Below are 27,887 nucleotides of genomic sequence, written 5' to 3'. Positions count from 1 at the left end.
TCACAGTCACTGCAGCCTTCACAGGGTGCACCAGCACACCAACAGGTGCCTTCTTTTTACCTTTGCTCCCGCCCCTGCCATCGCTCTCCATGGCAAGCTTCACCTGGCACTGCGTCACCCGGATGAAGCCTGACCTCTCTGGAAACTGTGGCACCGAGGTGCTCTTGGCCAGGACCACATGAATCTTCCGCCCTCTGAAGTCCAGCTCTCGCCGCTGCTGCACATAGACGCACTACACTGCGAGTCAAGGCAAGACAAGAGTGAAACTTCTCAGATGGATAAAAGGAAAGCCCACAAGTCAGAAGCAAAAGGAAATGATTTTGTTGCCTCCACTTGGTGTTTCCTCCCTTAAACTGTCAGTTCACTTCCTGCTTGTTCTGCCTAACTTCCCTGCAAAATCCTGTTGCCTCCCACCTGGCGTTCTCTTTTCATAGCAGGCATTGTGTACATACTCAGTTCCCAACTGGTCTGCCTCTTTGTGACCCCATGGTCTGTAGCGTGACAGGTTTTCTGTCCATAGGATTTCCCAGGCAAGAATACTGGAGTGGTTGCCATGTCCTCCTCCAGGGAATCTTCCTAACCAGGGCTCAAACCCACAGTTCCTACAAATCTTGTACTGGCAGGCAGATTCTTCACCACTGAGCCACCTGGGAAGCCCAGTTCAGTTCAGTTCAGTCGCTCAGTCGTGTCCAACTCTTTGCGACCCCATGAATCACAGCACGCCAGGTCACCCTGTCCATCAGCAACTCCCGGAGTTCACTCAAAATCATGTCCATCGAGTTGGTGATGCCATCCAGCCATCTCATTCTCTGTCGTCCCCTTCTCCTCCCGCCAACAATCCCTCCCAGCATCAGAGTTTTTTCCAGTGAGTCGACACTTCACATGAGGAGGCCAAAGTATTGGAGTTTCGGCTTTAGCATCAGTCCTTCCAATGAACACCCAAGACTGATCTCCTTTAGAATGAACTGGTTGGAATTCTTTGCAGTCCAAGGAACTCTCAAGAGTCTTCTCCAACACCACAGTTCAAAAGCATCAATTCTTCGGTGATCAGCTTTCTTCACAGACCAACTCTCACATCCATACATGACCATGGGAAAAACCATAGCCTTTATTAGATGGACCTTTGTAGAGGTTGGTCATAACTTTCCTTTCCAAGAGTAAGCGTCTTTTAATTTCATGGCTGCAATCACCATCCGCAGTGATTTTTGAGCCCAAAAAAATGAAGTTTGACACTGTTTCCAATGTTTCCCCATCTATTTCCCATGAAGAGATGGGACCAGATGCCATGATCTTAGTTTTCTGAATGTTGAGCTTCAAGCCAACTTTTTCACTCTCCTCTTTCACTTTCATCAAGAGGCTTTGTAAATCTTCTTCACTTTCTGCCATAAGGGTGGTGTCATCTACATATCTGAGGTTATTGATATTTCTCCCGCAATCTTGATTCCAGCTTGTGCTTCTTCCAGCCCGGCGTTCCTCATGATGTACTCTGCATATATGTCAAATAAGCAGGGTGACAATATACAACCTTGACGTACTCCTTTTCCTATTTGGAACCAGTCTGTTGTTCCATGTCCAGTTCTAACTGTTGCTTCCTGACCTGCATACAGGTTTCTCAAGAGGCAGGTCAGGTGGTCTGCTATTCCCATCTCTTTCAGAATATTCCACAGTTTATTGTGATCCACACAGTCAAAGGCTTTGGCATAGTCAATGAAGCAGAAATAGATGTTTTTCTGGAACTCTCTTGCTTTTCCTATGATCCAGTGGATGTTGGCAATTTGATCTCTGGTGCCTCTGCCTTTTCTAAAACCAGCTTGAACATCTGGAAGTACATTGTTCACGTATTGCTGAAGCCTGGCTTGGAGAATTTTGAGCATGACTTTAGTAGCGTGTGAGATGAGTGAAATTGTGCAGTAGTTTGAGCATTCTTTGGCACTGTCTTTCTTTGGGATTAGAATGAAAACTGACCTTTTCCAGTCCTGAGGCCACTGCCGAGTTTTCCAAATTTGCTGGCATTGAGTGCAGCACTTTCACAGCCCACCTGTAAATGATTCGTTGCTACTCTATTTATGAGGGGAACCCATTCCTCCTTTCTCCAATAAAGAAATGAGATCTCAGAGGATTGGTCATTTAACAGCTGTGATCCTGGGTAAATTAATTTTTCTGAGATTTGGCTTCACTGTGCAAGAAATGAGAGTAACACTGCCTGTAGACAGGTTTGATGGGGGCCTTTGAGAAAGACTGAAGCAGAATTTCACTCAGGAAACAATGGGGTCATTGTTCTCTGTCCTCCCCTTAAGCCCTAATCATTGACTTCTGGGCACAGAGGATGGTCAGGCAAGGTTACTTACACCTGGTGACCACAGGAAGATATGTGGATACCCAAATATAAGTTGGAAAATGTCCTCACGGGTTCTGGTTCACCAAGAGTAATATAAGCATTTCACCTCCATAAAGATTCACAGATCAGCCACTATGTCTATGGCACTATTACAGGGAAGGTAATTCGATTTTAAGAAACTGAGCAGTAAACACACACAAACACACAGGGTCCAGAGCCAATGCTGGGGGAGGAGGGGAGGTGGAGAGAGCTGGAAATATGGGGCCTGAGTTCCATCCCCGAGTCGGCTGCTAACCGCCTGTCTGTGTGCCTCGGTCACCTTAACTCTCTGGGTCCCTGCTTCCTCTTCTACAGACTGAGGGGGTGTACTGAATACTCTTAAGGAAAAGTTGTTTTCAGGCCCCCAAATCTGCAGTACAAGGATTTTCTAGGAAAATTCTCAGGGAAGTATGAGTTGCCTTCCCACAATTATAGATGTTGTCAGACCCAGAAATCACACTGCATGGTCTCTGAAAGCTACACAAGAAGCAACAGCTTTAGCAGATGCTTATGCAAGAGTCAAAGACAATGTTGTCCACACCTTCTAAATATACTGCCATTGGGTCACGGCCATGGTGAACAAAAATACTTAGAAAGCTGAATAATAGTATTATTTTGAAAAGGATACATCTCTGGGGGACACTATAAAAGGGAACTCCAGTTTCATGTAGATCACTGTTTCTCCATTGCATGCTGTTTCATAGGCTTCTATTAAACAAAGCAAAACAAACAGAAAAAAACAACACAAATGACGTTATTGCATCTGGAAGTCCCTTTGGCTTCAATTAACAAGAAATTTTCATACGACAACCTTATAGGGATTACTAACTCATGAGGCAGTGAATTTTAGAGAAAGTCAGATATTTAGAACCACTGAAATCTTGTTTTCCAGGGACAGTGTCTAGTAGATATAAAAACACAGTAAAAATAAAAGAATGCAACAAAACTTGTTCATTGTATACCACAAACAACAGTCTAAGACAGAAGGCAGTGAAACAAAATTAGGCAACCGAAAATAAATTTTCAAGTTCTAAAATCTTGGCTATCATCTGATGGCACTACAGTACCAATAATTTTTCTGTTGTGACCTTTCTCCTCACCTTAAACTTTGTGACATATTACAGGTGTCCTGGAACTGAACAACCCAGTTTAGAAATGAAGTTTTCAGACAGGTTAGTGTCCTTCCTGAAAAGCTAGAAAGTGGCTTAACTATGTTATGTTGCTTTACGTCACAGTTACAGGGATCAAATCTCCTTAATATGCACCATGCTACTGTGTGCAAATAGCATCAGCTCTTGGAGAGAGAGAGTAAAGCGATGCTATGAAGTGCACAGCCTCTGTGCTCAAGCTGTGGGGGAAGCTTCTAACTAACCATTTAGAGAAGGAGCCAAGCCTAAGCTTCTGAAAGAACCAAGAGAATCCCTGGAGAAGGTGCTGACAGCACAGAAATGTGTTATTTAATTCAACTTTTGATGGAAAAAAACCTATTAGAAGCAGACCATGGAGTAAAAGAATTTATCAGTCCATTACTACTAGAGGTTGAAGATGACCTTGAAAGGAAGTGAATGAGTAGACATTTGCTGCTTTTGCCTGATCTGCTATGACTCTCCCCTTCTTGCACCAGAATCTCATTCTCCTTCAGGGCATCACCATTTACCTCCTTCAACTCTATGTGGTTTAAGCAGGACTGTTCAGTTCAGTTCAGTTGCCCAGTCGTGTCTGACTCTGAGACCCCATGGACTGAAGCATGCCAGGCCTCCCTGTCCATCACAAACTTCTGGAGTTCACTCAAACTCATATCCACTGAGTCGGTGATGCCATCCAACCATCTCATGCTCAGTCATCCCCTTCTCCTCCTGCCTTCAATCTTTCCCAGTATCACGGTCTTTTCAAATGAGTCATCTCTTTGCATCAGGTGGCCAAAGTATTGGAGTTTCAGCTTCAACATCAGTCCTTCCAATGAACACTCAGGACTGATCTCCTTTAGGATGGACTGGTTGGATCTCCTTGCAGTCCAAGGAATTCTCAAGAGTCTTTTCCAACACCACAGTTCAAAGGCATCAATTCTTCACTGCTCAGGTTTCTTTATTGTCCAACTCTCATATCCATACATGACTACTGGGAAAAACATAGCTTTGAGTATGTGGACCTTTGTTAGCAAAGTAATGTCTCTGCTTCTTAATATGCTATTTAGGTTAGTCATAACCTTCCTTCAAGGAATAAGCATCTTTTAATTTCATGGCTGCAATCACCATCTGCCATGATTTTAGAGCCCCCCAAAATAAAGTCAGCCACTGTTTCCACTGTTTCCCCATCTAATTACCATGAAGTGATGGGACCAGATGCCTTGATCTTAGTTTTCTGAATGTTGCATTTTAAGCCAACTTTTTCACTCTCCTCTTTCACTTTCATCAAAAAGCTCTTTAGTTCTTCGCTTTCTGGGTGGTGTCATCTGCATATCTGAGGTTATTGATATTTCTCCTGGCAATCTTGATTCCAACTTGTGCTTCATCTAGCCCAGCGTTTCTTATGGTGTACTCTGCATATAAGTTAAATAAACAGGGTGACAATATACAGCCTTGACGTACTCCTTTCCTGATTTGAAAGCAGTCTGTTGTTCCATGTCCAGTTCTAACTGTTGCTTCCTGACCTGCATACAGGTTTCTCAAGAGGCAGGTCAGGTGGTCTGGTATGCCCAGACTGACTCAGTGTTAATTTCAGGGCTGGGAAAATGAGCAGAACCTGGTCACAGTGATTAGTTCAGGGAAGGCATATGTGGACAGAATCGTGGCTTGCCACTCTAGCAAGTTTAGGCAGAAGAGTGGCCTTGTAAAGGTTCTTAGGTAGCTTATAGAAGATCTGGGAGGACCAGAGTTCGGTTAAGAATGTCAGAATCATTCCAGAAAAGTCAAACCACTGCAGCCTCTGGACCATACTCCGTGGTGTGGACTGTTGATAGCAAGTACCTCAAGTCAGAGGCTCTGCAAATGGCTGCAGCACAGGACTGAACCACAACTGGTAGGAAGATGGACAGAGAACATCCGGCTTCTCCCTCGAATATATGGCACCACCATTCTCCATAAAGTAAGAGTGTTTGAAAACAGTGTGTGGCCCTAAACCATGACAAGCAGCCCCAAGGAAATAATGTATGATCCAGGCTGAGGCGATAAGAGCCAATCCCGAGACTCTGGATGCCATCAGTAGGAAAGCTGCTGTCCCTCTGGGGTTGTACACTTGGATAGAGTGTAAGCCTGCATGACGCAGAGTCTGCCTGAGAATGTGGTCAATACGGAAAAAAACAGAGTCAAGCTGGAGAAATGAACTATTATGTGCAGCTATCCTGGAAGCCAGACAACCATGGATTTTCAATATCATGAACCAATAAACACTTTTCCCTTTCATTACACTGCAATTTGTTAGCTTTTCTTCCTTGCAACCAGGATTCTTAACCACAGCAAGTGACTGTCAGGGTTTCTGGTCCCTGGGCTAGCTGTACCTGTTCCATTGTGCCTGGGACAGCAGAGATCACTCCCCACTCTGAGCGCCAGAAAGATCCCCTATCTAATGCCACTCATAATTCTCCATCATTTCTGGGAAAAATCTAGGAAGTGTAGCGAGGTGACCAGACTAGACCCTTGAGTCTCTGGACTCTCGTCCCAGGCTAATTCCAGATTCTGCTACCCCAACAACTAAAAACACCCAACTGCTCACAGATTAAAAAAAAAAAAAAATTCCTGTTGTTCCATGCCTCATACTGTTCCCTGGGCCAAATGTCCTTAACCCACTCACCCTTCATTTTTCACCTCACCATGTACATATATTCTTGCTGTTTATAAAACTTTGATTCAATTTGTCAAGCAAAGTTCAGATACCACCTCCTCCAAGAAGCCTGCCATGCTCTTCCAGGTGTATATATATATATATGAGATGACAAGAAACTTGTAGTAAGTTCAAACAGGAGCAAACAGTAGAATGAATCTATTAAAGTATAAAAAGGAAGTCCTAGAAATATTGAAGACATATTTCAGCCCAGCATCTTAGATATTTAAGCCAAAATTTAAAATGAAACATTGTATAATAGAAAATAAACCTATTGATCTCTACTGGTAAGGGAAAATAGCAATAGATTCTACCTTTGAATTGATTTTTTTTAAAGGATTACATGTCACTCACCTGTAACTTGTGGGATCCGCCGTCTTATATAGCCTAAATCCATACAGGTATCTACAAGTAGATCTGGTGGAGCTCTCAGAGTACCAAAGATCTTATACTCATAAAGTCCAGTTGGCTGTAAAATGAGAACAGGTAGAAACAACCTAGTGATTACCAAGTTTCTATTACACAGCATATGAAAAGTAGCTGCTTGTGCCATCTCACTACTGGGCATCTTCTCTGCAGTCTTCGTAATGCAATGGTGAAAAAACAGGTGAAGATCTTGCTGATCTTGCTGTCATAGATCTATTCTTTGCCACAGGTGCTATCCAGGCAATTTAAGTAGGATAACAGAAGGTTATGTGATAAATGGTGTCTAGTTTGTGGGGGCTGGTGGTTTGTTGCATATCATCAGGGGTTCAGGGAATGTCCCTATAGGGATTTATCAGAAGAGTTTGTTCTGAGTATTAGAAGGAGCTGGCCATGGGAAGATGAGAAAAGCCCATTCCTGATAGGGAGAAGGCCCACAGGCTGATGGATTATCTTACTCAAAGAACAGAAAGTCAGGGAGACCAGAGAACTGTGATGGGGAAAAGTGATAGGAGCTGAGGTCAGAGAGGTAGTGGGGGCTGGGGCCAAGGGTCTTTGTGAACCAAGGCAATGGGCAAAAAGATTTTATTCTAGTAGCTATGGAAAGCCAGTCAATAACTTAAAATAGGGAAATGATATTTTTTAATAGTTCTTGCTTCTTGGTAAAAATAGATCATAAGTGAGTAAGGAGATGGGTTAGAAGACCAGTACAATGATCCAGAGACGACAGGTTGACAATTGGCCAGAGTGGTAACAACAGTGATGGGGAGAAGGCAGTAATTTAGGGAAACGTTTTGGAAGTAATGTCAACAGAAATGCTGACAGGTTGGCTGTAGAGACAGAGATAGCTAGAACAAATCTTGTAACATTTGCTTAAACAACCAGGTCGATGGGAGATCCATTTTCTAGACAGAGAAAGCTTTCAGAGGTGGTGATCTGTGGGCTGTCCAAGAGTTCTACTTTGAGCATGTTGAGTTTGAAGTGCTTATTAAACACTCATGGGGAAATGTCACATAGACAGAGTTCAGACTATTTTAGATAACCATGGGCCGTAATGAAATCCAAAACATTATTGTTTTACCAATTCCAAGATGGAATTTTTCAGCAACTGCTTTTTTTTTCTATAAAAATTGTGTATAAAAGAATGAAAAAGGGATACATGTAGATAGAGAACAGTTTTGTGGATACAACATAAGAAGGACAGGGTGGGACAAACTGAGAGAGCAGCATTGAAACATACACATTAATATATGTGACATAGAAACCTAGTGGAAGCTGTTGTATAACACAGCCTAGTGCTCTGTGACAACCTAGAGGGGTGGGATGGAGTGTGGGAGGAATGGAGGAGAGATACAAGAGGGAGAGGATATATGTATACTTATGGCTGATTCATGCTGTTGTATTGCAGAAACCAACACAGCATTGTAAAGCAATTATCCTCCAATTAAAAAATTTTTAAAGGAAAAAAAAAGAACAAAATGGGGGAAGAAACGCCAGCTTCAAACCGTACTAGTCTTTTTTCAGAAAAAAAGATCATTTCTAAATTTCTAAGTACAAGAGATTTTCCTTGTTTTCATGTTAAGCCATATTCTGTGAGGATGTAGGCTGGAGTGGATACACTTTACTCTCTGTACAATGGCAACTAATTCCTGAACCCCCTGCCAAAAGGTTCATTGCAAAATTCGTGACCCTCTTGCCAAAGGGTTCATTGTTAAGATTAAACTAATGACTTAATTCCAGTATGAAAACAAACAAATAAAAGAAACAAAAATGAGCCTTTTAAATGTACCTATACTTTCAGGTACAAATGCAGCCCTAATGGCTAATCAAAGATGAATCAACCCACATTCTTAAACACTGTTCCAAGAACTTATGTGAAGTCAAGGTGTAAACGTGAAAATCTTTCTAGAGATCCTGATGCTTCAAGGGTCTCCTGGCTTAGGTGGCATAACAATAATTCTCAGTTTAGGAATCTCAGATGTCTGTGAAAGTACCTGGCAGAAAATAGAAGGTAAAATTGAAACTGAATTCATAAGGATGTTTCAGCTCTAAGAGTATGTGGCATTATACCAAGAGTTTCCAATCAGCAAATGAGAAACTGGTAGGTCTGACCCCCATGCGTGCTGTGCCATGGATGCTCCACAGGAAGGACAGGACTCAAGAGGAAAGTCCTCCTTCTCCTTCTGTCTCCTCCCATCAACTTCACAGATGGGAAGAAGATGAGGCTTTATACCCAGCACACATCAACACCCACACACGTTTTCGTTAGCTTTGGAAGACAAAGAATTAGCTTCTGTTCAGGAATAATGTGGCCCCATTTCCTATACACAGTGAGCAAAAAGATAGCTATGTATAGAGATTATGATCTCCCCAACTTCACATGAATTAACTTTGCTTACCTGGGTGAATGAAGACAAACTGCTCCCTGGAACTAGCTCCCATCCCTCCTGAATGTATTGATAATTTTAGCCCTTAGTGACTTCAGTTCTGCAATATTACAGAAGAGAAAAGAGAAAGCCCTCAAGGAAGAGAAAAATAAAGCAGTGTGATTTACGTGAATACCCAAGAATGAACTATCATGACATCTTTCTTCAAACACTCCCTTCAAGGCAAGACTAAGAAATGCCAGAACACCAGAGGACAAATTGTGATGACATCTTTCCTTGTCCAGCAATCAAATGTTCTTTACAGGTGTTTAGCAACCCCTTCCAAATTCTTGCATCAAAGAATCATTTCCTTTGAAAGAGGACCTCAGCAAACATATTCACAACTTCATTTTGTCTTTGAAAAAATAAAGTGAATTTTTATAACTATAAAAATAATTCATATTCTTAAGAAAAATTATAAAATGGGAAAAAATTTAAATGGTATGTAATGCTAAAATCCAAAAATACCTAATTGCAATATATGATATATTTCTTCTCTTTTAAAAACTTTCTATTGAAGTACAATTGATTTACAGTGTTGTATTAAATTCTGCTGTTTAGTAAAGTGATTCAGTTATAGATATACATACCTTCTTTTCCATAGTCTTTTCCATTATGGTTTATCACAGAATATTGAATACAGTTCCTGGGCTATACAGTAGGATTTTGTTGTTTACCCATCTTATATGTAAAAGTTTGCATCTGCGAGACCAAAACTCCCAGTGCTTCACGCCCCTGCTCCATCTCCCCCAGGCAACCACAAGTCTGTTCTCTATATCTGTTAGTCTGTTTTTGTTTCATAAACATGCTCATCTGTGTCATACTTTGGATTCCATATATAAGTGATAGCATATGATATTTGTCTTTCTCTTTCTGACCTGAACTTCACTTAGTATGATTATCTATAGGTTCATTTATGTTGCTGCAAATAGCATTATCTCATTCTTTATAATGACTCCGTGATAATTATATATATATGTGTGTGTGTGTGTGTGTGTGTATGTATACCACATCTTCTTTATCCATTCATCTATTGGTGGACATTTAATTTGTTTCCATGTCTTGACTATTATAAATAGTGCTGCTATGAACATATGAGTACACTTATCTTTTTGAATTATAGTTTTTCTGATTATATGCCCAGAAGTGGGATTGCTGGATCATACGGCAAATCTATTTTTAGTTTTTTTATGACCTCCATAATTTTTTCCATGACTGCATCAAATTACATTGCCACCAATGCTGTTAAGAGGTTCCTTCTTCTCCACACTCTCTCTAGGATTTATTATTTGTAGATTTTTAATGATGTCCATTATGACTGATTTGAGGTGGTACCAGTGTTGTTTGGATTTTCATTTCTCTAATAATTAGTGATGATGAGCACCTTTTCATATTCCTATTGGCCATCCGTATATATCCTCTTTGGAGAAATATCTATTTAGGTCTTCTGCTCATTTTTTGGTTGGGTTGTTTGGTTTTTGCTATTGAATTATAGGGCATGTTTTTATCTTTTGGAAATTAAGCCATGTCAGTGGCATCATTTGCAAATATTTTCTCCAAGTCCATAGTCTGCCTTTCTGTTTTGTTTATGGTTTCCTTTGCTATGAAAAATCCTGTAAGTTTCATTAGGTTCCATTTGTTTATTTTTTATTTTATTTCCATTGCCTTGGAAAACTGAACTAAGAAAACATTGTATGCGTTATATCAGAGAATGTTTTGCTTCTTCTAGGAATTATGTGGTGTCTTGTCTTATATTTAAATTTTAAGGTATTTTTAGTTTACTTTCATGTATAGTGTGAAGATATGTTCTAACTTCATTGATTTACATGTGGCTGTCCAACATTCCTAACACTGCTTGCTAAGAAGACTGCATTTTCCCCATTGTATATTCTTGTTTCCTTTATCAAAGATTAATTGTCCATAGGTATGTGGGTTTATTGCTGTGCTGTCTATTCTGTTCCATTGACCTGAATGTCTGTCTTTGTGCCAGTACCATGCTGATTTAATTACTGTAGCTATGTAGTACTGTTTGAAGGTTATGCCTCCTGCTTTGCTCTTTGTCCTCAGGATTGTTTTGGCAATTCTTTGTATTTTATGTTTCCATATGAATTTTAGAATTATTTGTTACAATTCTGGGAAAACTATCATAAATATGTTGATAGGCATTGCATTAAATCTGTATATTGCTTTGGGTAGTATGGCCATTTTAACAAAATTCTTCCAATCCAAGAGTTTGGATTTTTTAAATCTGGGTTTTTTTAATCTTATTTAATTTCCTTTATTAATGTTTTATATTTATCAGCATGTAAGTCTTCCAATTCCTTGGTCATGTTTATTCCTAGGTATTTTACTTTTCTGATTCATTATTTAAAGCTTTTTTTTTCTTTAATCCCCTTTCTGATATATGACTGCTAGCATAAATAAACGCAACTGATTTCTGTATGTTAATCTTGTATCCTGCTACTTTGCTGAATTAATTTGTAAGTTCTAATATTTTGGTGTGAAGTCTTTAGTGTTTTGTATATGGAGGATTATGTCCATGCATGTAATGACAATTTTACCTTTTCCCTACCATTCTGAATATATTTTATTCATTTTTCTTGTCTGACTGCTATGGCTAAGACACATGTCTTCAATACCACGTTGAAGAGAAGTGGTGAGCGTAGGTATCCTTGTTTTGTTCCCTATTTTATTGGAAAGGCTTTCAACTTTTCACCATAGATTTTCATGTTGGCTGTGGATTTGTCAGTTTTTATTATATTGAGACATGTTTCCTCTATATTCACTTTCATAAGAGTTTTATCATGAATTGATGTGAAATTTTATCAAATTCTTGTTTTGCATCTATTAAAATTATTATGTGGTTTTGTCTTTTCTTTTGTTGATGTGGTATATCACAGAGTTATTTGTATGTGTCGTGCCAGGCTTGTGGCCCTAGGATGAATCCCATTTGGTCATGGTGCATAATTTTTTTATGTGTTGTTCAATTCAATTTACAAATATTTTATCAAGCATTATTGCATGTATATTCATCAAAAGATATTGGTACGTAATTTTCTTTTTTGGTAGTGTCTTTGTCTTGTCTTAGTAGCAGGGTGACGGTGGCCCCATAGAATGTCTTTGGGCATGTTCCTTTCCCTTCAAACTTTAAGATGAGTATCAGAATGATCAGTATAAATTCTTCTTTGTGTGTTTGGTAGAATTTGCCTGTGAAGTCATCTGGTCTTGGATTTTTATTTGTACAGATTTTTTTTTTTAATTAAAGATTCTATTTCACTTCTAGTGATTGGTCTGTTCAAGCAATCATTTCTACTTGATTCAGTTTTGATGAGCCGTATGATTCTAGAATGTTCTCCATTTCTTCTAATTTGTCAAATTTGTTGGCATGTAATTGTTCATAGTCATATATATATATATATATATATACACACACATATATATATTTCTTCAGTCAGTTGTTTTTCCTCTTTCACTTTTTATTTTGTTTATTTGATCTTCCCTCTTTTCTTCTTGGTGAAACTGGCCATAGGTTTATTAAATTTGTTTATCCTTTCAAAGTACCAGGTCTTGGTTTTATTGATTTTTCCATTATTTTTATCTCTATTGATTTCCTCTCTGAACTTTATTAACTCCTTCCTTAAGCTTCCTTGAAGTTCTGTTTGCTCTTCTTTTTCTAATTATTTTAGGTGGTGAGTTTGATTATTCACCTGAGATTTCTTATTTCTTAAAGAAGGCCTGTATCAATGTGAACTGTTCTCTGAGAACTATTTTGCCACATTCCATAGTGTTTGTATAGTTCTGTTTTCATTGTCATTTTCCTTGAAGTATTTCTTAGTGTCTTCTCTGATGTTATCATTTAAACACTTTTTAGTAGCATGCTGTTTAGTCTTCATGTAACTGTTTTTTCTTTTTTCCGTTTTTCTGGGATTGATTTCTAGTTTCATGTCATTGTAGTCAGAAAAGATGCTTGAAATAATATCTATAACCCTTAAACTTGTTGAGGCTTGTTTTGTGTTCTAGTATGTGGTCAGTTGTAGAGAATGTTCCCTGTGCACTTGAAAAGAATGTGTATGCTGCTTTTTTGGAATGATACATATTTCTTTAAAGAAAATAAATAATTCTTTGTAACATATGTTACAAAATGAAAGTAACATGGTATAAATGGGTGGTGTTCTTATTTTGAAAGTGAAAGTCACTCAGTCATCAACAAAGATCATGGCATCTGGTCCCATCACTTCACGGCAAATAGTTGGGGAAACAATGGAAACAGTGACAGATTTTATTTTCTTAGCCTCCAAAATCACTGCAGCCATAAAATTAAAAGATGCTTGCCCCATCAAAGAAAAACCATGACCAACCTGGACAGCATATTAAAAAGCAGAGACATTACTTTGCTGACAAAGGTCCATATAGACAAAGCTACGGTTTTTCCAGTAGTCATGTATGGGTGTGAAAACTGGACTACAGAGAAGGCTGAGTTTCAAAGAATTGATGCTTTTGAACTGTGGTGTTGGAGAAGAGCTGGACTCTTGAGAGTCCCTTGGACTGCAAGGAGATCCAACCAGTCCATTCTAAAGGAGATCAGTCTTGGGTGTTCATTGGAAGGACTGATGCTAAATCTGAAACTTCAATACTTTGGCCACCTGATATGAAGAACTGATTCATTAGAATAGACTTTGATGCTGGGAAAGATTGAAGGTAGGAGGAGAAGGGGACAACAGAGGATGAGATGGTTGGATGGCATCACCGACACAATGGACATGAATTTGAGCAAGCTCCAGGAGTTGGTGATGGACAGGGAGGCCTGGCATGCTGCTGTCCATGGGGTCACAAAAAGTTGGACACGACTGAGTGACTGAACTGACCGACTGTTCTTATTTTAAAGAATATAATTTTAAAGCTCTGGAAAGATCATGCCTAATTTATTTTCATTAGCTATTTCTGTTTCCAAACAATTTTACAAATGCAAATATTGTGAAATAATTATTCCATATAAGCCATATAATTATATTTTTTTTTCATTTTGAAAGCAGTTTTATTAAAGATAAATTTTACAGTAAAGGACATTAATATTTGAAGTGTCTTTTTACATTTCATAAATCTTTAAGATAGTTGTTTGTTCTATACAGTCACCAGTATCAAAGGAGTATCTCATCAAGATTGAGTACCATTGTTTGTACAAAAGAAAAGAGAATAAATCAGTTTATTTGGGCAATGTTTTTAGTATTGATGTGTAAGTCTCTTGCAAATTATATAAACTCTTTCAAACTTGTTGCTATACTTGTCAACCATATTAAAACTTCAAAGACTTCAAACAAGTTTACTCAAGATGTTCTTGGCTTTTCCTAAGGCTCCTCCAGAAAACTAGTTCTAAGAATGGATCATTTTTTAATTTAAAGTAAAATACATTGCATGGTTTTCTATACTCCATTTATCAGATATTTAATTTGTGACCCTTCATATATCTAGAGACTTTTTCAATGGTAGAGAATTAGTGACTAAAAAGTGAATAATACAATTAGTAGAACAAATAGAATATTTGTTAGAACACATACTATCTTTCTTGCAGAGAGACGCCCTGTGGTCATTTGCATAGTTAATAAATTTTCTGGTCTCCTATGCAGGTAGAAGCAGCTATATGGCACTTCCTTTCTGTCTTGAATATACACATGATATCTACAACTGCAGAAGCTATTTTGTGACAAGAGACAAGAGGATGTGGACTAAAAAGATTCAAAGAGTTTTGCCAGCCACAGTGATAAACTGATCCAAGTCAGCAACTGCTGACCTCTAAACTACTTGTTAGCTAGAAAAACAAACCTCGCAGATTCATGTCAATGTATGGCAAAACCAATACAATAATGTAAAGTAATTAGCCTCCAATTAAAAAAAATAAATATTTTTAAAAAAGAGGAAAAACAAAAAGAAAAAAAGAAAAACAAATCTCTTTTTGATTGTCATTTTTAATTCAGTTTTATTTTACTTGCAGCAATAAGCAATTCTAATTATTGTAACTGAACCTTACTAGTGATGAATTTTACTTCAGTTCTGTGATCCCGGAAAACAGTAGTTAAGAAACTCACTCACCCTTTGTGCTCCAGAAAACAGTTTACCACTAAAAAATCATCTTTCCCCCATGATCTGGATCAGAGTCATATACACACCCTTTGTTCACTTGTCACAAGGCCAGACACAATGCCTCTAAATTCCCTTTCTATGTCCCATTCAGTTCACTTCAGTTCAGTCGCTCAGTCGTGTCTGACTCTTTGCAACCCCATGGATCACAGCATACCAGGCCTCCCTGTCTATCACCAACTCCCGGAGTTCACTCAAACTCATGTCCATCGAGTCGGTGATGCCATCCAGCCATCTCATTCTCTGTCATCCCCTTCTCCTCCTACCACCAATCCCTCCCAGCATCAGAGTCTTTTCCAGTGAGTCAACTCATTGCATGAGGTGGCCAAAGTATTGGAGTTTCAGCTTTAGCATCAGTCCTTCCAATTAACACCCAAGACTAATCTCCCTTAGAATGGACTGGCTGGATCTCCTTGCAGTCCAAGGTACTCTCAAGAGTCTTCTCCAACACCACAGTTCAAAAGCATCAATTCTTTGGTGATCGGCTTTCTTCACAGTCCAACTCTCACATCCATACATGACTACGGGAAAAACCATAGCCTCAATGATCAGCTAAACTGCCTACTCTACTGACCAATAGGATCAAAACGCTTGTTAACTGAACTAAAATGTCTGTCCTCCCTCCAGGCCCCTAAACTTGGCCCAGCCTCAGCCTGAGCAGCATCAAATCCAGCCATGATTGAGAATAGATTGGCTCCAGGGTAAGAAATTCTTTGTTACATTCTCCAGTTAGGTCACCTTCATTTCACCCCGCCACATGTGGCTTCAACCTTGCTGACTTATAAAAGACCTTTCTGCCTCACTCCTGTGAAACTCTGAAGTTTATGGTCAAAGTATTCTCCCTACTATGATAATCCCCAACCCTTGGCAAGTAATCATTTTGAATGGAAGTCCTCTAAGTGAATTTTTTTCAGTTTTACTTTAAAATATACTGTTAAATACTTTAAATATAAATACTCTATTAAAATACTTAGAGAAACACTACTGCCTATAGTACATTTATCCTAAGCAGAATAAGTTATGTAAGAGGTAATGTGTTTATATATGAGAAATGTCCAGGTGTCATAAAGCTTGCATTTGACATTTGCAATTCCTGCATAGGAGTAATTTCTACAGAGGAGTAATCCCTACTGTTCCTACACCCTGACCTAGAGAAAGGCATCACTCATTCTCTTCAATTATGGTGTTTACCTGCATTTACATAACTAACTGCAAGACAGCCTTGATAACTCACATCTCTCTAATCCTGGCAGTATGCACTTGAGTGTGCATTGAATTTCCTTTGCCTATCCTAGAAGAGCTCATTTCCATTCCTCACGGGCCAGGAAGCCTCTCAAATCTACCACTGTGGCAGCTATCCAACACCAACCTTCTATGGCATGTAACAGGCTCAGGAGGTATAAAAAGTAAACATTTTTCATTAGGGAAAATCACTCCTAATGGCAGGTGTCAAAGCTGCAGCTGCTACTAGGAAGTGTATACCGTGACAGTTAAGAAGACAGCTGACTAAATCTGATTCAATGTTTGATATCTCTCCAAAAACACATAGCAAATTTAAATCTGAAGGACTGCAGAGAAATAGGTAAAATAACACTAATAGCTAATGTTTACTGTATCCTTACTGAATACCTGGCCCTGGGCTGAGTGCTTTACAGAGGTCATCCCTCTTAATGTACACAATGAAAACATGAGGTATAGACCATTAGTAAACTCATTTACAGACAACAAAAAAGAGGTTTAAAGAAGCTCTGAGAAATTCCCTGAAAAGTTAATTTTGTAGAGATAAGAAGTAGTTTGGTGTTTGTCTGGAATTGGAAATAGGAACAGCAAGGGACTGCAAATGAGCAAGACATTTCTTTGGAGGTTACACAAATGTTCCAAACTTAAACTCCATAACCCCATAAATTTACTAAAAATCATTGAATTGTACACTTTAAATGAAAAAGAATTTATAGGACTTAATAAATCTGTAAGACTTTTAATTATATTATGAAACTCACCCAGTGTCACACAACTAAGGAACCTGACTCGAAGTTCATTAGAAGCTGCAACAGACCTGGGCTTGAAGCCAGTGATGTGATGGCATAGATCAAAGTGTATTATCCTGCCTTCAAAAAGTCACTGACTTCTCCCAACATATTATTAGATAAATAATAAGCAGCTGGAGTGCACACAGCCGTAGCCAGGGTATCTTATAATTTATCATTTCAACCATAACTCTTTCAAATAACAGGGGTGTTATTATATTTTTAAACAGGAAAAGGGTAAGCTAAGCCTATGGTAGATATGTTGGGACACAGATCACACTAGCTATAGTTCACAGCCAGCCAAACACCATTTAATTTATTAGGTGCTTCAGAATTTATCTTCCAACTGGATCCCTGTACAAATTTGGCAGAGAAGGATTTCTCTCCACATTATAGACTCAGCTAGGTGGAAAATTCTGAAGGAGATGGGAATCCCAGACCACCTGACCTGCCTCTTGAGAAACCTGTATGCAGGTCAGGAAGCATCAGTTAGAACTGGACATGGAATAACAGACAAGTTCCAAATAGAAAAGCAGTACGTCAAGGTTGTATATTGTCACCCTGCTTATTTAACTTATATGCAGAGTACATCATGAGGAACGCTGGGCTGGAAGAAGCACAAGCTGGAATCAAGATTTCCGGGAGAAATATCAATAACCTCAGATATGCAGATGACACCACCCTTATGGCAGAAAGTGAAGAAGAACTCAAAGGCCTCTTGATGAAAGTGAAAGAGGAGAGTGAAAAGGTTGGCTTGAAGCTCAACATTCAGAAAACGAAGATCATGGCATCTCGTCTCATCATTTCATGGGAAATAGATGGGGAAACAGTGTCAGACTTTCTTTTTTGGGGCTCCAAAATCACTCCAGATGTTGATTGCAGCCATAAAATTAAAAGACGCTTACTCCTGGGAAGGAAAGTTATGACCAACCTAGATAGCATATTAAAAAGTAGAGACATTACTTTGCCAACAAAGGTCCGTCTAGTCAAGGCTATGGTTTATCCCGTGATCATGTATGGATATGAAAGTTGGACTGTGAAGAAGGCTGATCACCGAAAAATTTATGCTTTTGAACTGTGGTGCTGGAGAAGACTCTCGAGAGTCCCTTAGACTGCAAGGAGATCCAACCAGTCCATTCTAAAGGAGATCAATCCTGGGTGTTCATTGGAAGGACTTATGCTAAAGCTGAAACTCCAATCCTTTGGCCACCTCATGCGATGAGTTGACTCACTGGAAAAGAGTCTGATGCTAGGAGGGATTCGGGGTGGGAAGAGACGGGGACGACAGAGAATGAGATGGCTGGATGGCATCACCAACTCGATGGACATGAGTTTGAGTGAACTCCGGGAGTTGCTGATGGACAGGGAGGCCTGGCATGCTGTGATTCATGGGGTCGCAAAGAGTAGGAAACGACTGAGCGACTGAACTGAACTGACTGAGGGTTTTAGGTTCATAAATCCTTAACTTACAGAGCAACTTGGCATCAAAACTACACTTTAAACTGGGGGGTTGCTGAATCTGCCATGTAAGCTATTATTGAACAGTCTACAATCTAAGGATAGCTATTACATTTTAAGTAGTTATAAAAATCTGTAGAAAATAACCATCATTTTGCCTTTAGCCTGTAAAGCCTAAAATATTTTCTATTTGGCTCTTATAGGAAAAAAAAAATCACAATCTTGGCTTTAGACGATTGCCACCATCCATTCTAAAACAACAACCCAGGAAAGCTCTGAATTACTAGAGCCACATTGCACTTCCACATATAGGAGAGGAATCTTTGTGTTATAAGTCCCCAATATATTATATTTTACTTTGAATCACATGGAAGCTTATTATTTAAGTTCAGGCTGCCCTTCAACTACATCTGCCAATCTTTAGCCAACTATACAAGATAAATACCAAAAATCTTAAATATATCATATACAAAGAGAAAAATAAAATCTAGAAAGAAGCCATGGAAGGGAGGATAGGGGAGCACTTTATTAATTGAGGAATACAGATGGAAATTATAGCAGACATCCCATCAGAAACCTGACAAAAAGAAAGTGGAGTGAAATATATAGCATTTTGAAAGAAATAAGCCACCGACCTAGTGTTTTATATCCAATAAAACTGTTCTTCAAAACTGAAGAAAAAATTAAAAAAAAAAAACATTTCAGACAAATAAAAACAGAGCAAACAGCCAATCACCTGCTCTGAAAGAAATGCTAAAAGAAGTTCATCATGGAGAAAAAAATGGTTTAGGTCAGGAACTCAGATCTACGTAGCATAAAAAGTACCTGTTTTAGTCTTACAGCTTCTAGAAGGTATGGACTTTGTCTTGCTCACCAGGCATTACTGGAGCTCAGCAAAATACTGGCATACAATAAGTCCTGAGAGACTGGTTGGATAGATCATGAACCAATATTCTGGAGCTTTTGTCTCACTAGAGTACATTCAGACAACCCAAAGGCAGACATGGAAAGATGTATTTCCTACACTAAATGCCAAGATAAGGAAGCTGTGTTATACTTCTTAGCCTTTTTATATCTTAACAACACATTAAAAGTCCCAGGCTAAAATTCAAAGTTTTATATTCACACGATTCTCCCTTTCTTACAAAAATATATTCATCTGCATGGTTTCCATGGAGAGCAAAATAGTTTGCCAAAATAGTGTCAGGAGTAGTGAACTTGTGAAGTAACAAAGTACCCCCACTGGAGAGCCTGCTAGAATTCTCCTTCTGCTCACAGGTGATGATTTTGATGTTAAAGGCAGGTTGGAAGACCAAACAGGAACCATTTTCTATGTGACACTGCCCCAGTTCAAGCCCTGATTAGCCCAGATATTGGTGTGATAATATGTCTAAAGACCCAGAATGTCCAATTCCTTCCTACAAGTCACCTTACCTGTCAAGGTTTCCCAAGGCCCAGTGGTAATAAAAGTTATGGTTGATTAATAGCCACCTGGTGGGATCTGCAAGGATGTAGTGAAAGGCAGAGTAGCAGCACAAAGTTATACCTGCAGACAAATGTGGGGAATCCTCTCAACTCTCTCACTTCATTCCATCAAAGCTACATCTTGGGACCAGCATCATCATACTGCCTCGTACCTCACCCTCCTCCTGAGAGAGAAACAAGGCTAAAAAATTTTTCCATGAATCATGCTGGTACATAGAAGGGTGGGAGAAGGGAGAAGAATAGTCCCATTATCCAGATGTAAAGAAGACAACGATGCTATCAGATTATGAGAAAGCAGATTCTCCAGATTCTACCTGAAGAATGAGAGTGGAAACTTCTCTTTCATGGAGGTAAATGGCAATTAAATATCTGCTTCCCTCTGAAAAGCCAAACTTCCCCTCAGCCCAGCCTGAAGAACCACAGAGTTTTCCCAGAGAGGCCAGGCTCCTAATAATTTAATAGGTTAACAGCATAGGAAAGAACAGTCCCTGGGAAAGGGCAATCTGCTCCTCACCAAACTTCCTGATCAGAAGATCTATGAATGGATAAAAGCAGCTTTATCTCACAATGAAAGACATCTAAAAAACATAAGAAGTCAAACCATCAGCCAGATCTTTGTGTTTTGCTGCACTGAAGGTCTTGTGGGATCTTAGTTCTGCTGTCAGAGATCAAACCTGCGACCTCAGCAGTGAAAGCACAGAGTCCTATCCCCTGGAGCTCCAGGAAATTCCCAAGATCTATTTACACCAACATTTCCCTGGCCTAAATCAATGATGTGCATGCTGCACATGATCCGCACGCTGGTTTCACATGATCTACTGTCATGTCACCATTTCTACTGGCATGGGAACCAGCCTAAAGCTCCAGGGAGAACTGGCTGAAGATCCCTGGGAAAACTTTTGTAAGTGACCCATGGTCCTACTCGGCCAGGAGAACTTCTTAACAATGTTCAGGGAACCTCATGCACTACCAACTGGCGACTAGTTTAAAAATCAGAAAGAGTGAGTCTTAAAGTGGATGTTGCCTTTGTCTTAAGATACTCTTTTACTTTCACTCTTATTTTTCAGTTCCCACTGTTTATCAACTCCTGCCTCCAAACTCAGAACCCTTTTGAGCACCATGCAAGATGTTCCTCATACATCAGTTCAGTTCAGTTCAGTTCAGTCGCTCAGTCGTGTCCGACTCTCCGCGACCATACATCAGTTGTCCTCAAATCTGGTCACTGGACCAGGAGTTTTAACATAAGCTGTTGTTGTTCAGTTGCTCGGTCATGTCCAACTTTTTGTGACCCTATGAACTATAGCACGCCAGGTTTCCCTGTCCTTCACCATCTCCTGGAGCATGCTCAAACTCATGTCCATTGAGTTGGTGATGCCAAAAAATCACGGCAGCAAAGCCACCTCTTAACATGGACCTTTCAAGGAAAGACTGAGGAGAACTGCGGCACCTAGAAGCATTAAAATGATGACCTGGGGAAATAATTTGGCTTGAACTAAATTATTAAATATTAAAGTAGAGTTTAATATAATCAATTCAAATGTCTTTATCTGAATAGATTTTCCCTTCTGGGTGGTGTGTCATTTGGTTAGTCTTCTCCAAATCATTAAAGTCACTCACTAGACACCATTTGAGTGCCTTGCATACACTCCGTTAGGGGTCAGTAATCTAAGCGAAAGAAGGATTTCTACCCATGAAGATCTTATTGTCTATTCAGAGAGACAGACATGAGAAAACAAGTGAAGCAAAGGCTTAGATGGATGACAATTACACTTACAACCTCCAAATTCCAAATGATACATTCAAACCCTGCAGAGTCAGAACCTAAAGAATCCAGCTAAACCTCCATGGCAGCATGTCTGCTTTTGGGTTCGCTGGCACTTACTGTTGGCTCACGGGTTCTCAGTTCCCACACAATCTCATTTTTCAGTGCTGCTTAGCACCGTCATCTCCAACTTAGCAGGCACAAACACCACAGGGCCTTTACTAATTACAGCAAGCTCGGTGACTTTTTCTAAATCGCCTTACCAAGAAATTAAGTATGCTTAGTATTCTCAGTGTTTTTAGCAGATTATTAAACACTGTTAAAGATACACTTTGCATGACACCATTTCTTGTGAAGTCTCTGCTCAAAGACTAGGATTATCCCAGTGCTTGTGTTTCGATGACTTTATACATTTAAAAAAAAAAAAAATCACCTTGACCTCTATTACATAAGACATTCAGATTTACTTTACCTAAAATTAAATTCCAGCTACATTACCGAAAGTGATATTTTAATGATACATTTATGAAGAATTCCCTGATGTGTATAACTCTACCCCTATGACCAGTGTCCAGGGCAGGGATTGACACATGCTTTAAAGGGAATCATGGGAAGCTTCACAGTCAACTGGAAAGAAATGCTGTCTTTTATTGACTTGGTGGGAACTCGGGAAGACGCAGGTCTTTCATTTTCTGTTAGCAACAATCCTGCCACCAAACACGGCCCAACATTAAAGAAACCCTAAAGAAGGACAGAGTTGATTCCTAATGTCAGTTTGAGCACCTGTATCAACCCCTACCTGAGGCCATTCTATACCTGGCCTTGCATATAAGTGAGCCTAAAATTCCTTTTTATGTTCAAGGCTATGAGTTAGGTTGGATTTCACTTGCAAACCAGAGACCTAACAGTCTCATTCGCAGGGAACAAGTATAAGTCATTCTGTATTTATTTAGTATTCAATGTACCTCCCTTTCCAGACAGAAAATACACAGTCTGAGGTATCCCATTTTAATAAATGTCCCACATCCAGCTTTACATCCTGAATTTTTATGCCCTGTAATTAAGTTTTGTTACCATCATACAGAAGTGATTAAAATGTTTGTCTGAGATTAGAAGGCTGGGCCTTTGTCCACTGAATACCTTTCCTTCCAAAATTCAAGAGAAAAGTAGGAAAGGGAAGTCTTCTGGTTGGTGGGAGAGGCAGATAACTTAGAATTCCTGAGAAAAAGGTGTAGAGTCAACCACACCACTAATAAACTATCCCTGGCTGTGAACTCTTATCCTTTCAATGTCTCCAAACATTTCAGAAGGGAAATTCATTTAGCTCAATGTCATGTGCAAAGCAGTCTGGCTTCTGTTAACTGCTACAGTTGCCTTGATGCCTCAGTGTCCAGTAAAATGTAGGGCTAGTGAGGTATGGACAGCCTTCCCCAGGGGCATATGGGAAAAAGAAAAACCCAAACGTGGATGATGAGAAAGAATTGTTATCATACTACACATTTAGGCCTGCAATGCTTTTCAAAATGGTTTGAAATCAAAACAGCCTATAATCCTCCCCAACTAGGAATGGGGAGGGACTTAGTGGATGATTATCTCAAATTAGGCAATCCAAGTCAGCAAAGCATAAGGCAAATGGACATGAGTCTTCCAGTCTTGGAGCCCTGACAGTCAGCTCTGTAGGCAACACAACTTCAGCAGGAAATCACCCTCCCAGGTTGCAACAACTCCCACGTGGGGAGGAGCCAGCTGACTGGGATCAGTCCCTCTTAGGCAGTGTTGTCAGTCCTCCACCCACCATTCCGCTATTGAGGACTGTGTTCCCTACTGAGGGGTCCACTTTTTAAGAATAAGCAAAGGTTTCTATAATCTGACCCACATTCCACAGTGGAGAAAAGGCAGTGTGTCCTGGGGAGGGGAGACTGGCAAAGGGAGCAGACGTCAGGCAAACATGCTTAGGGACAAAGTGCTAGAGAGTGTGCAGGCCTCTGAGCATGGAAAAGGGAAAGGCAGGCTGAGCGTCGGGGACTGTCCCACTTCCAGAGACATCATTCCATGAGCAGCATTCCACAGACACAAAGCTCCCAGTTTGCTCCCTTAGGTTTTCTTGTAGTTCTGACAGGCTTTCACCATATCTTTCAAGAAGTTAGGAACTCCATTCTGCAAAGGAAAGGAGACTGTCATTTCTGTATCCTCACAGCAATGACTCCTGATTCTTTAGGATGTGGCCAAGGTGAAAGAAGATGGGTTTGGGAATATAAATATGACAATAGGGACCCTGAGCAGATTTCCACGGAATGTTGCCACGGATGATGAAAAAAGGGAAGACATAGGACACGGGTAAGGCAGGGGCCACTGCTGTAAGACCTTGTTACATATTTTGGCTTCTGCGAATAAAAAGCTAGGATATTTATAAGATATCATTTTTTGAAAGGAAAGATAAAACAGGAAGTGGCATGGCAAGGGTAAGAAATGAGAAAAAGACTTGCTTTACAAAATTAGACAATGGTAAGGACTGGGGAGCAAGAGTGGGCATGCCATCCTTCAAACAGGGTTGCTCACTGTTTAAGAAATTCCCCACACATTGTTCTCTTTACTCCTTCTCTACAGGGTGGGGCTATCTGTCTCCATTTTTAAGGGGGAAGAAATTGATGGTTTCCCTAGATTACACAGTCAGAAGCAGGGCCAGGATTCAAACCATCTTGTGTTTGATTCAAAGCCTTTTCACTCTCTCAGGGAACTGGTGAGCCCTCTCACCGGTAAGCAGGACCTTACAAAGCAGGCTGAACAGTCAGCATGATTCTAGGTTCCAAGCAGTCTCGAATGACCTGGGTACCACTGGGGCTCCCTCTCCTTACAGAAAATCAAATAAACACAAAGAACCTGGAGACTTCTCCAGGCTTGAATATGGTTGGATGTCTCCCGAGCTAGGTCAGCCTATTCCTCCATGAGCAGATACAGGGTCCACAGGCACCCCTGTTCCTACAAGGAACAGGTTACTGTTTGGGAGGCTCCAGAGAGTGATCCTGGAGGGGTCCTGGTGCAAAGCAGTGTGGGGCTGGTGTTCCTTCTATAGTTTGTCTTTTGTCCCAGCCTCTATCCTGGGTATTGGCCACCACAGGCCTAACATAGTCCATCAACCAAGCTGTTTCATAAAAGGGCATCATGAGACCTGAGACAGCGCATCTCTTCAAGCTGATGGCCCCACAGGCTAAGTCAACAGCTGTCAAACACACCTCCCCTCCTGCTTCCCGGGGTCTCACCTTAGCAGCCCAGTTAATGACCCAGGACAGAATCTGGCCACCTGGATTATCGAAGTAATACATGAAAACTAGAGAGAGAAAAAACAATTCAGGAGGGAACCTGTTAGGAAGATACAGTACAAACCTTGCAAACCTTCCACTTTCATATCCATCCCAGAAAGTAAGGAGGCGGGTTACACAGGACTCCAGGAGACTGTCCCCTCTGCCTTGCCTTGCAGGAGACTTACATAGAAACATTGTGGAAAACAGCCAAGGCACCTTCTGTGGCTATTTATTAATCACCTGGCAAACAATATACTTACACAGTTTCTCATTTAATCATGGCTCTTATTAATTATATTAATCCTAAGAAGTTGCTAAGATTAAACCCCCATTTATAAATGATGACGTGAAGATTCAGAAAAGTAGGATGACATGCCCAAAGTGCAACATCTTAACACACATCACAACTAAATTTAGATTTCAACTCAGCCTCACATGCACACACATTCCAGGTCAGCAGGTGGCTGCATGGAACTCCTACCTACAGTGTGTCTTCTGAGGCTGGAACTCAAGGCAGACAGGTTCTGAGTCCCTGCGTTTCTGCAGAGGAGGTTTCACAGAGGTGGTCCCACCAGCCCTCCTGCCCACCCCTGTCCAGCTTGTGCATGTACAAGACCTTTCAGAAGTGAGTTTCTAACTTTCTGATTCCCTTGGGTGTCCTAATTTCATCTAGATCATGCAAGAGTCAGTAAAGAATAAACTGATCCACATGCTAGTCTACCCAAGCTTCTGGGGGTGAACTGAGTCTCCCGTGTTTCTTTACACCCGTGTCCAGTCTCTGACCTCGGGGAATAAGCATCCTGCATTTTCCGTGCCTGCAGTCAGTGCAGTCTTCTCACGGGGGGCCCCAACAGGCACCCCAACACCTGCCCCCTTTTTACCTTTGCTTCCCCTCTTGCCATCGCTCTGAATCACCAGCCTCTGCTTGTACTGCTTCACCCGGGTCACACCCGGCTTCTCTGGAAACTGCGGCTCAGAGGTGCTCTGGGCCAGGATCACGTGGACCTTCTGCCCCTCAAAGTCCAGCTCTCACCGCTGCCACATGTAAACTTACTAGACTGCCAGTCAAGGCTCAACAGCAAGGCCTTCATCTCAGGAGTGGGAGGGCCCACAGCAGAAACAAAGGCACACGATTCCACTCCTCCACTTGCTGATTGCTCCCTGGTTCTGTTATCTCACATCCTGCCCCGTCTGCCTACCCAACTTAGAAAAGTCTGGCTCCTCCCACCTGGTATTGTCATTTAAGAGGATGCATTACCCACTGGAGATTGGTTCCCTGCTGCTTTAATCATGTGGGGAACCCACTCCTCCTTTCTCCAAGAAGGCAAGGAGATCTCAGATGATTGGTCACTTATCGGCTGTGTGACCCTGGGTGTGCTACTCAACTTTTCTGCTATTGGTTTCCCTCTACAGGCAAAAAGGAGAACACTGCCCTGCAGATAAGCTTGGTGGGAGCATGGGAGAGAGACTGAAGCAGAATCTCACTCACTAGACAATGGGGTCATTGCTCTCTGCCCTCCCCCAAAGGCCCTAATCATTGACCTCTATGCACATAGGATGGTCAGGCAAGGAGGCTTACACCTGGCAATCATAGGAAGACACGTGAAGAATCAAATAATTAGTAGGCAGATGGCCTCACTGGGTCTGGCTCACCAAGAATCACAAAGCCAATTCATCTCAATAAACACTCACAGACCAGCCACTATGTCTATGGCACTATTACAGGGAAGATAATTCGATTTTAAGAAACAACAGGAGTCAACACTTATTGAGCCCTTATCACGTGCATATATCATGGGCTTTATGTTTAGCATCAGCTCTGAAACTGAGAACGTCGCTGTGAATTCAGTATAAATATTCTCATCTTATAGATGAAGAGATTGAGACTCAGAGAAGTAAAGAAAGTTGCAGAAGATCCCAGTGCCCAGCTGACGTGATGGAGTCTATATTTGAACCCAGTTCACGCTCCAAAACCTGGTGAGACTTTCATAGCCACAGAGGGCTCAGCTCTTTAATACGTTCATTGGACTTTCCAGTGGGGGAAATGTAGTCTTCATAGTAGAAGGAATTAAAGCTTAAAAATAATCCAAAAAATCAAGAAAAGTATGATACAGCTTCACTTACTGCAGCAGCCACGACCACAGCTGCAGGCCACTCAGAATCTCTGCAGCAGCCACAGTGCTCTGGCCTTCCCCAGGCATGCTGCGGGACATCTGTTGCCCCCACATGCTACTCCCTGACGAGTAAAGTGCTTATATGTTTTCAGGAAGGAATGATGGTGCCTTAGCTCTGCATTTCCTCCCTCCCAAGCCTTCTATTTTTTCATCAGCAAATACTGTCCCACAACTTGCTCAGTTCATGTGACAGATATCTCCTGACACTCACTGAGGAAACAACTTGATAGATTAACTGCTATTTCACAGGGTTCTTCCAGCAGTTGGCAGGTCCAGTGTGACCCAGGCTACGACTGGAGAACCACCCGTTCACTGAAGCCCAGGGAAGTGAAGGGCCTTTTCCAAGGTCACACAGCAAACAGTTGTGAGCACACACTCACCCTGGGAGCCTTCCCTCTAAAATGGATGTTCTTTACCTCTGCTCTGTTCTCAAAACCTGAACAGCCCCATAGATACAAAGCCTGAGACACTCATTATGGGATTGCATGGCACTGGAAAG

The 27,887-nt window shown here is 40.7% G+C and overlaps 1 protein-coding gene and 1 pseudogene across 2 annotated transcripts in view; both read right to left on the bottom strand.

Moving 5' to 3' along the window:
* LOC129538935 (phosphatidylcholine transfer protein-like) overlaps positions 1-27,887 on the bottom strand; it is a 57,955-nt gene that overhangs the window by 2,930 nt on the left and 27,138 nt on the right. The window contains exons 2-4 of the mRNA XM_055399003.2: positions 6,551-6,665; positions 3,006-3,085; positions 61-232 (exon numbers count right to left, since the gene is read on the bottom strand). Coding sequence (XP_055254978.2) covers positions 61-232; positions 3,006-3,085; positions 6,551-6,665 — 367 coding nt within the window. The remainder of the gene's footprint in view (positions 1-60; positions 233-3,005; positions 3,086-6,550; positions 6,666-27,887) is intronic.
* On the bottom strand, positions 9,126-26,258 carry LOC148774628 (phosphatidylcholine transfer protein-like; annotated as a pseudogene). Its single transcript, XR_016035475.1, has 3 exons — positions 26,096-26,258; positions 25,173-25,240; positions 9,126-24,069 (listed from the first exon to the last, which is right to left on the bottom strand). The product of XR_016035475.1 is annotated as a phosphatidylcholine transfer protein-like (transcript).

The sequence above is a fragment of the Moschus berezovskii genome, chromosome 20 (assembly GCF_049115385.1).
Source record: "Moschus berezovskii isolate FMDL1 chromosome 20, NW_MosBer_1.0, whole genome shotgun sequence".
NCBI lineage: Eukaryota > Metazoa > Chordata > Mammalia > Artiodactyla > Moschidae > Moschus > Moschus berezovskii.
Note: the sequence above shows the minus strand (reverse complement) of the source record. Positions and strands in the feature narration are given on the sequence as shown.